The 10,686-nt window shown below is 44.3% G+C and overlaps 1 protein-coding gene across 1 annotated transcript; it reads left to right on the top strand.

Annotated features, from left to right (window-relative positions):
- Window positions 1–1,000: 1,000 nt before the first annotated feature.
- On the top strand, window positions 1,001–2,059 carry PAQR8 (progestin and adipoQ receptor family member 8). The gene has a single exon (XM_066640199.1). The coding sequence runs from the start codon at window positions 1,001–1,003 to the stop codon at window positions 2,057–2,059; it is 1,059 nt and encodes a 352-aa protein (XP_066496296.1).
- The last annotated feature ends 8,627 nt before the right edge of the window (window positions 2,060–10,686 follow it).

Genomic DNA, 10,686 nt, shown 5'->3' with positions numbered 1-10,686 from the left:
TGAGCTGAGGTTCTCAAATTCAAGCTGTCCCGAACACTACTGAGCCATTTCTTCAAACTGACAATGAGTCTTTTTTTCAGAAGATAATGAAGAAAGACTATTTGAATTGTGTTGTACAGTATATGGTGCTTTTGAGTGATCTTGATATATTTATTGAATGGCCCTGAAAGGTGTCTGTGACACTTGGGCTGCAATCCTTTCGCACACCTACCTGAGAATAAACCCCATTTACTACAGTGAGATCGATTTCTGAGTAAATATGCATAGGATTGTACCGTTAGTGTATTCAAGACTTAAGTCTTACTTTGGAAATAAGAGCTACTGAAGTCAACGCAAGTTACTGTCAAATACTATATATGTACTAAGGGCCAGTTTATGCAGTAGCACTATTAGGATGAAGGAATAGAATCCTGTTCTAATGGAATCCAACATTTTATTCCTAAAATGTGCATTCTAGAAATATTACAGCTGAATCAAACACCTTCAGGTCAAACTTGATGTCACGTCAGGAGATTTTTGATCAAATCTCCTGCAGTTTTTAAATAATTAATAGCAGCCATGTGGAGGGGGGGAAGGACTGTGGGCAGCAGAGGGGTAACCCCCTCCCACTGTTTTCCTGATGAAAATGGTCTCTCTGAAGCTGCTGTTTGCACTATGAAGCGGAATATGCCGTAATAGTAGTTAAGCTACTATCAGGTGATTCACAAGTAGAATAGTAACAAACAAAATCCTGGCCAGCAACAATTTCTTAGACAATAATCAATTTTGTAGTGGGGTTCAGATTACTGACATCTCTGTCCAGCCTTGCTACATTAGGAAGCTTTTGATCCTGATTAGAAATGGCATATCCAAATATTCATGTGCTGAGCTTTAATGTCATTTTGTTCAGAGTGGTATGGAATTGATAAAACCGACTCTACTAATAATTTCCATTTCTTCTTTCACTTCAGGAAAGAAGTGTGTGACCTCATCTGTGTGACCTCACAGTACACTTGGCATTATGACGGCCATCCTCGAACGGATCAGCACCCTGTCTGTCAGTGGGCAGCAACTCCGCCGGCTCCCAAAGCTCCTAGAGGAAGGCTTCCCCAAGATGCCCTGCACTGTCACAGAATCAGATGTACCCCAGCTCTTCCGGGAGCCATACATCCAAGCTGGGTATCGCCCCACTGGTCAGGATTGGCGCTACTACTTCCTCAGCCTCTTCCAAAAACACAACGAGGTTGTTAATGTCTGGAGCCACCTGCTAGCTGCCCTGGCTGTGCTGCTGAGGTTTAACGGTTTTGCTGAAGCAGAGGAGTTGTCTTTGGAGATCCACGCTTTGCCTCTTTTCATCTTTGTCCTCTCCTCTGTAACATATCTAACATGCAGCCTCCTGGCTCACCTCTTGCAGTCAAAGTCAGAGCTATCCCATTACACTTTCTACTTTGTGGACTATGTCGGGGTCAGTACATACCAATATGGAAGTGCGCTTGCCCACTTCTACTACAGCTCTGACCAAGCCTGGTATGACAAGTTCTGGCTTTTCTTCCTGCCAGCAGCAGCCTTCTGTGGATGGCTGTCCTGTGCTGGCTGCTGCTATGCCAAGTACCGATACCGACGACCTTACCCTATCATGAGGAAACTGTGCCAGGTGATCCCAGCAGGGCTGGCATTCATCTTGGACATCAGTCCCGTGGCACACCGTGTGTTCATGTGCCATCTCGAAGGCTGTGAGGAGACAGCCGCTTGGTACCACACATTCCAAATACTTTTCTTCCTAGTCAGTGCTTGCTTCTTCTCTTGCCCAGTTCCTGAGAAATACTTCCCTGGCTCCTGTGACATTGTTGGCCACGCCCACCAAATTTTCCACACTTTCCTAGCCATCTGTACACTCTCACAACTGGAGGCCATCTTTCTGGATTACAAGAACAGGAAAGATATTTTCCTTAGACGACATGGACCCTTTTCCATCATCCTGTCCTGCAGCTCCTTCTTTGGCTTAGTGGCTTGCAGTGCTATCACTGCACAGCTCTTGCAGCGCAGGATTAAGGTGGAGCTAACCAAAAAGGAAACCTGAGAAATTGTTATGGCACAGGGACTGTGCCAAATCTGCTTGAAAAAAAACCAGCAAAGAAAGTCTCATCAAGTACTGTACCTAAATAAAGTAACAAAGTGGTAGCCTCTAAATTATAACCAAGGAATCAGATGCAGGCTGGAACTATGGTACTTCTTTTTTAAAGCTGCCTTATGTCCTAAACATGTTAAAAATTGTTATTAGAGTGTCTACCTGTTGCTGGGCAAGGGGCATTTAGGACACCTAACTGAAGATGCTATTTTAGGTAGATTTTAATAGATGGTCTTGCTGTGAGTACCAGCAGGTAACCCAGATTTGAAACAGAAGAAGGAACGGAGGAATAATCTGAAGTGAAGATAGGAAATACCCTGAAGTTGCTCATATACAAAGACGTAGTTCTCACTGGCACTGTCAATCTGGGCTGTACCACCCCAGGCTGCAGGCTCACATAACCTAATGCTGCTGAGTTCCCCCCTCCCCCCCCCCCCAAAAAAAGCCAAATTCTGCATATAGATGGTGTATTTGTCAGGGAGGCTGTGCTAGAACTCTTCTCCTTGGCATTGTATATTTCTATGTGTAGGGAAATATATTTTAAAATGGAGAAACATTTAAATATTTGAGCCCCACGTGCTCTCTGAAACTGTACAGCTTAGGTATACCATCTCAGTGAGAACTCAGCCAAAGTCTCAGAAAAGTTGTGGGGAACCAATTACTGAGGTAGGTTCTCCTTTACTTCAAGCAGAGGCTTGACAGGCACCTTTTTAAGGTGCTCTAGAGAGGATTTTCCTGCTGGTAAGCAGGCAGATAGACTGGATAGATGTGAAGGCTCCTTCCAACTGTATGATTCTGTGAGTGACAAGATTCAGAAAGAAGACTTAGTTTGGTCTTCTCAATTTTTGTGGTTTGTGGTCTTGATTGTGTTACCACTGAAGTCACTTGCAGTCATCCAACAAGTTTGAGCCTGTTCCTGAGTTGTACATGTCAAGAATAAATATTTTTTTTATGTCAGTAGTAATGTGGATGGTACAAATCTGAATAATGTTTGATCTCAGTAATCTGTCGACTACTCACTAATCTGATGTAGCTACTTGTAACTCTTATGTCTCTATTATGCTTCTGCAGGAGAGATCAGGCTGTCCTAAGTATCTTAGTATCTCAGTTTCCTTCAAGAGCTGCACTAGTAGAATAAATATTTTCCTCTTCCATCGGGTCCTTTTTGTCTAAGGGTAGTCAGAAAATGATTTATTCCTTGAAGACCAACTCCCTGCCACAACTCCATGCATATGGATCCTTCCAGCAGATGCATGCCATCACAATGCCACCCTGCATATTTGGTAATGATGTCATCACCAAATGTCCAGGTTGCTGAGTATAATGCGGGCGCACAGCTCAGCAGGGTATGGCCACTCGGCTGTGCATTTTCAAGGAACAGTGGCCACAGGTATATCCTCCACCTTTCCAGGCAAAAGTATTTACTATATTCTCCTCTCCCATTCCCATGCTTTCTGAAATCAGTTGATAGGTCAGGAGGAGGGCTTGGGCAAATTGCAGAGTCCTACTTTTTTTCCTTCTTCTCTTGGTCATGTAATTCATTGTTTCAATTCCTTTTTGAGATGTTTCAGGTACTGAGCAGCTTCTCTCTGCATTATCTCAAAAATGTGATCCCCCCACCTGCAGAAGCTCTTTTACCACCTTACAGCCCAATCCTGAGTCGCCTGGTGCTGAAATTGCTGCTACTGCATCCTGTGGGCAGCACACAATGCCTCTTCAGGAGAAGGGAACATTTGTCCCCTTCCCCTGGGTAAGTCCAGCAATGGGGCAACCCAACCCTGTGCTGGCTGTTTAGGTAGCGCAGAGTAAACTAGTCTCATGTTGGGCCAGGAGGCTGACACAGGGTTTCGGATCTGGTGGAACTGAGCTCCACTAGTCCCGCCCCCTCCTGCCCTGTTCCCTTCCTCACCACACCTTCCCCCATCTTCCTCCTGCCCTGGAAAGCCTCCCTTCTCCACCCCAACTTACTGTTCCGACACCTGGTGCTTGCATGGCATGCCGGGCAGCAGCTGGCTGGCCTTCACTGGGCTCACACCAAGCCTGCTCTGGCACTGCACTGGCACCGACAGCTGCAAACATTCTTTACAGCATGTTTGCAACAATACGTGCCAGCAGTGGGCTGGCACGCATCACATAGGATTGGACCCTTATTCACCTGCATGTGTAAATCTAGCTATAGACAAAGTTTGGACTGGGTAAAATACCCAGACTAGTTGCTGCTGCTGCTGTTCAGTGGCATCTTGGACGAAGCTGGGCTAGTATGATTTTGATCTTTGTTGTAGTGGTCATTTGAGAACAAAACAAAAGCTGCCCTCCCCTCAACTCCTTCCCTGCCTCTCCACCTCTAACCTAGGTTTTTCAGAACTCTCCTTCAGAAGTTGCATTCACCCAGTTTCTCCTCCCTGAAAGCTGCAGCTGGCTGTGTACCAAAGCTGAATTCCAGCTTCTCTTAACATATGGGGACATGCAGACGTTCAGCACTGGGGCTGCTCATGAAAATTTAAAGGAAGAGAAAAAGCTTTCTCTGGGATGGGTAATGAGATATGGAGCCATTTTTTTGTTAAAGCAATTTGAACACATGCTAGGTTTGACAGTGAACTAATGTAACGAGCCCAGTATCTTTTGGCAGAGGCCAGATATCGAGGCTGTGTTCAAAGCTCAGTTGCCATGGGACCAAGTTTCTTTTGTGGGTAGTAAAATGAGCGTGAAATATCAATTTCCACTTTGGCTTGAAGGATGGCTTCTCATATCAGATTTGCCCCTCGTCTTCCCTGTGCATGATCTACACTAGTCACTGGAACTTATCATTCAAACCCTAGTCACTGAGAGCTGTCATTCATTCTCAAGTCATACAGAGCCACTTTAGAAATGTACAAATTACCTTTGAAGCTGAAGTTTTTTGAATGAGCGGGGCTCAGAATCACAGAGATGAAGTCATACCCAAATGGCACATTCCAGCTATATGATGGAATGTCAGGTGCCAGTACCTCTCTCAGAGACATGCTATCTGCCAGCATGTCACTGGAGATTACATTTCAGATATTGCTGTGTATATCAAGCATCACAAGTAAGCCTTTTGGAGAGCCCAAGCTATTAAAAAGGATGAACATCAAATAATAATAAAAGCTAGACCTGTCACTGAACAGGGCATATCTGAGCACCATCTACACCTGCAGAATGAGGTGGTACTGAGAGAATTCTGGAATGTACCAATTTAGATGGTCAGTTGGGTCATAGTTCTGAATGTATGACCCATGCAAGAATCTCTCTGTGTATAATAGTGCATAAGGGAGTGGGATAATCTTACTCTTGGATGTGCTGATTTACTACCTATCTTTTTGAAAGGGAAATACGTATAACACACACATCCCAGTTGCACCCTGGAGTCATACAGTTCATAATTTTGCAACTTCAGTTTTCACTTTATTTAATTCCGCTTGTAGTTCTTAAGCTGTCATGATTCGTGTCTATTCATGAGTGTTATTGAAAGTTGGCATATTTTCATAAAAAGGCATTTAATTCAGTCTTTCTTATAGAAGTGCAGCCCAGGTTTATTGTCACCAAGAGTTGTTAATATATGATTGCTCTTCAGTGACATGGCTAAAATCATTGGAGAAATATTAGCCTGAAGGTAAATGCAGCCGGTTTCTATTTTCAGCTGCAACAAGGGATTTAAACTAGACTAACCTCCCAGAAACACGTTATTTCACATTAGATATTGATAAATATAAAAGGAAGAGAATGGATATGTTCATCACTCTTAACTGATGGGCTGTATGAAAGTTCTCTGTGATTCTACATCACCACCTAGTGGTGTAACTACCAAATTTGCGGGCTCCATACTATCCAACTTTTCAATGTTGGCGCAGCAGGTGTTCACTGCATTTTGTGGTGGTGGGGGACAGTCATGGAGGCCTCTTCAAGGTAAGAGGAAGTTTGTTCCCCTGCCCTGGGGCTGTGTTGCCGCTGCATTGGTGCTGAAAAGTTGGATAGGATTTGCCCTGCTTTACTAATCTATGGATTTTAAAAGATAGGTGAGTTCAGGCTGCATTCAACAGAATTATTTTTCTTCTTATTCTATCCTGGAATCTACTCAGACAGAGTCGGCTGTATAAAAATAATTTGTCAAAAGTTGCTTTGTTGCAATGAGAACAGAATACTAATGGTGTTTCTGTCCAGTTCCTTGTGGCTTTCACAGATCATGTTCATGACTCCTGCTAGTCATTAGATGATTGTATATTTCATGTTTGTGATTCAAGTTGCCTAAAAGCTTACATTAAAAACAGTAATTTAGTTCAGTTTAGTGAATTGAAATATTTGTAATTGACATCAAAGGGCCTAGAGATAAAGAGACAGGAATCCCACTGCATATAGTTTAGCTTGGAAGAGGACTTTGAAGACTGGGTTCTTGGTCTGAAAAAGAACCTGAAAGTAATGGGTCCTCTTCAACTGCTTTTATAGATCTCTCTCAGATGTTTGCCAGAATCCTGTATTGTCAGTTCTGTACATCTTCAAGGAGACTCAGCCACAACAGATGCATTCATTCAAGAAGTTGTCACATGAAGGAAAGCTGATGAGTTCTATAGGATACTGTGGGTTAACCCATTGTTTCCACTTGACAGAAGTCAGTGGGTCAAGGATGATTAAGAGCAACTCAGAATGCAGTCCTACAACTACACTTTCACCATTCTAAACTCATGCCCAAAGATTTAGTGAACCCAATCTTCAGCAGTCTCATGGCTTCTATACGATTGTTCATTTCAGCTGTGTTTGGGTTTGAAGCAGGGGCAGAACCATGCATATTTATTTCCACTGCTCCATTGTAATAGAACAGGAACGTGAGCTAGTGGTTCTGGTGTGCCTTGAGTACTTACTTACACTTCTAAATGACAGAATTTTTAGAGGCATTATTTGTTACTGAAAGAGAGTGATGAGTTTTGTATTTTTCACTAAGGATTGTGGTTCTACAACTCCCTGTTTTATCTCTCAAAGTCGGTATTGTTGAGAATATCTGAAAATTTGTACTGTATTAACTGTTGGGGAAAAAAATCACAAATAAAACTCAAGATATGAAAAATATTTGATGTGAGATCTGAAATCTCTTAAGCCACATACTGTTGGAAATATGCTTAATATGTGGCTTGCAGTATTGGAGGTGGGGGGAGAATCTCATTAAAAGCTTTAATCCTAATGAAAAGCTTTAAGTTCCTTGGGACACAGGCCCATGTTGTTGTTGCTTATGTCTGTGACAAAAGTGTAAATTCCGTTAAAAGTGCTAACAATAACAGTCTTTGAAGAGTTACTTCTGAGTAGACCTAGCTAGGATTGTGTCTTTTGTCTTACAATAGCAGCCAACAGAGTATTCCCCCCCCCCCAAAAGGAGGCAGGAGGAAAAAGGGGAATGGCTGGAAAGGAATAGGTATTTTTATTTTTTAATCAATTTTTGGAGACAAAACCATCAAGAGTGGCCTTTTTTCTTTTTTTAAGGGGAAGGAAAAAGAGAAAGGTGAAGATCCTTGGTTAAGCTGACAAAGACCTCAAGCCTATGTAGGTCTACTCAGAAGTAAGTCCCATTTGAGTCAATGGGACTTACTCCCAGAAAAGTATGGAAAGGATTGCAGCCACACTGAGCAAGTTTACAACTCACCCCAAAATAGATGTGGGTGTGTTCACACACCTATACCCCAACATGCAGATGCCACCCCTATTCCTCCCAGGCAAGATGGAGGAATGCAGGCCGGGGCATTTGGACACCCCCCCCCCACTAAGAGCAATCTGGCTCCCTCCTTCCCAAGCAGAGGAAAGCACTGAGCTGCTTGTACTTACTCTTCCCAGTTTGAAGCCTGCCAGGAGCTCACCCTGTGCTGATGAGATGTAGCACCTCTGCTGCTGCCCAGCCAGCCTTCTCTCCCACCCTCCCCCACCATGTTTCACATGCCCTCCCCACCTCACGCTGCCCCACCTCATTCACAGCTGCAGAAAAGCAGCAAGTCAGCAGGCAGCACGTGCAGCAGAGCAGCACAGCTTTGGCCACCTCTCTCCCCGGATGCCTCACGATGCCCCTGGAGCCTAGCCACACCTCACTAGGGAGGCGGGACACACAGATTGAATACCTCAGATCTAATCCTTTAAGTGTAAGAATAAAATATCTAAAGAATAAAAGATAAAAATGTATTTTAAACGCAGAACAAAATTAGTGTGTTTTGCCCGTCAGGTTTGGAAAATACTGGACTAGTACAACTGAACACACTTCAGATCACTGGACATATTATTTTGACTAAAGCTGCAACGCTGTGCACATTTACCTTACAGTAAGACCCACTAAACCAGTGGCAGTTTAGTGTGCACTAAACCATGCACATTGGGGCAAAAAATCAAAACTTTAGATATAGGCTGATGGGTTCTGAGCTGTCTGTGACAGATCAGGAGAGAGATCTTGGGGTGGTGGTGGACAGGTCGATGAAAGTGTCGACCCAATGTGCGGCGGCAGTGAAGAAGGCCAATTCTATGCTTGGGATCATTAGGAAGGGTATTGAGAACAAAACGGTTAGTATTATAATGCCGTTGTACAAATCTATGGTAAGGCCACACCTGGAGTATTGTGTCCAGTTCTGGTCGCCGCATCTCAAAAAAGACATAGTGGAAATGGAAAAGGTGCAAAAGAGAGCGACTAAGATGATTACTGGGCTGGGGCACCTTCCTCATGAGGAAAGGCTATGGCGTTTGGGCCTCTTCAGCCTAGAAAAGAGATGCCTCAGGGGGGACATGACTGAGACATACAAAATTATGCAGGGGATGGACAGAGTGGATAGGGAGATGCTCTTTACACTCTCACATAATACCAGAACCAGGGCACATCCACTAAAATTGAGTGTTGGGCGGGTTAGGACAGACAAAAGAAAATATTTCTTTACTCAGCATGTGGTCGGTCTGTGGAACTCCTTGCCACAGGATGTGGTGCTGGCGTCTAGCCTAGACGCCTTTAAAAGGGGATTGGACAAGTTTCTGGAGGAAAAATCCATTATGGGGTACAAGCCATGATGTGTATGCGCAACCTCCTGATTTTAGAAATGGGCTATGTCAGAATGCCAGATGCAAAGGAGGGCACCAGGATGAGGTCTCTTGTTATCTGGTGTGCTCCCTGGGGCATTTGGTGGGCCGCTGTGAGATACAGGAAGCTGGACTAGATGGGCCTATGGCCTGATCCAGTGGGGCTGTTCTTATGTTCTTATGTTCAGTCCTGGCCACTGTAGTGCCCGGGAGCACACCTAGAGGTACCACCACCTGCCTAGATGTACCACCCCCCCATGCCCGCTGCCTCCCTCTGGAAGCATTCTCAGGGCCTTTGAATGTCACTTCTGGTTTTTGATTGAAAGCCAAAAGTGACATTTAAAGATCATCTAGAGCAGGGATATTCAAACTTTTTGGCAGGAGGGTCACATCATCTCTCTGACACTGTATCAGGGGCTGAGGAAAAAAGAATTAATTTACATTTCAAATTTGAATAAATTTACATAAATGAATATATTAGAGATGGAACGTATATGAATGAATGAAGGTCTTGCAATAGCTCAGGGTCTATAAAAGACCTTGTACAAAGCGAGGCTGGCCTTTCCTTCTCTGCTGCTGCAGCATCGCAGACGTGAAACAGCAAGCAATGGAGGGTGCTCTCATCCCACAGCTCACTTGAGAGGTAGGACAGTCGCCCCCATGCTGAGAGCAGTTGCATCGGGCCAGCACGGGTTCCAGCAAGTCTCCAGAGAGCCAGAAGCTCATTGGGAGGGCTCCCTGAGGGATGGATTGGGAGTCTCTGAGGGCTGCAAGTGGCCCCCGGGCCGGGGTTTGGGCTTCAGAAGGCCTTCTAAGGACCTTTAAACAACACTTTCTGGTTTTCAACTGAAAACCAGAAGTGATGTTGAAAGGCCCACTGAGGTCCTTTGAAGGCCTTCTGATGTCTGGAAAGGCCACACATGGCCTCTCTGGCCCTCGGAACACCTCCAGGGGAAGGTAGCATAGGTGGCCCTAAGGGTGGCATATGTGGGGTGGTGGCAGCAGCCACCAATCATGTTGTCCTGGGTCTCCTGTGGAGCCCCCCTAAGTACACCACTGCACTGAACATGATTTATTTCTGAATAAATGTATAAAATTGCACTATTGGACTACTTTGCACTGTAACAATATGAGGGAAAAAGTACCTATCTATGTTACAAGGTCAACACTCACTCTTTTGAGCTTGCATCTCTATGGAGCCCATCTGCAGTCCCTTCTGCCACTTTCTTCTGGAAAGAAGAGCCTGGAAATTGGACTACGCCATCGATTACCTGGACCAGAAGAGACTTCCATAAGCTCTTCTCCCTAATATATTGTACCTTTTTGTTGGTTAAAATGGTAAGCTGCTTTGGAAACTGGTTTGGAAACTTAGGTATGTAGGAATAAATAAATATGCTTATACTCTTTCAGCATATGCACAAGAGCAGAGGAAAATGCTATCTCTAGAACAGCTTAAGCAATCTGCTTGCCACAACATCTCTCTGTCTACTATATTTTTCTAGCACAGAATATGCTGGATCACTGAGGGT

Source organism: Tiliqua scincoides, chromosome 1 (genome assembly GCF_035046505.1).
Source record: "Tiliqua scincoides isolate rTilSci1 chromosome 1, rTilSci1.hap2, whole genome shotgun sequence".
Taxonomy (NCBI): Eukaryota; Metazoa; Chordata; class Lepidosauria; order Squamata; family Scincidae; genus Tiliqua; species Tiliqua scincoides.
Note: the sequence above shows the minus strand (reverse complement) of the source record. Positions and strands in the feature narration are given on the sequence as shown.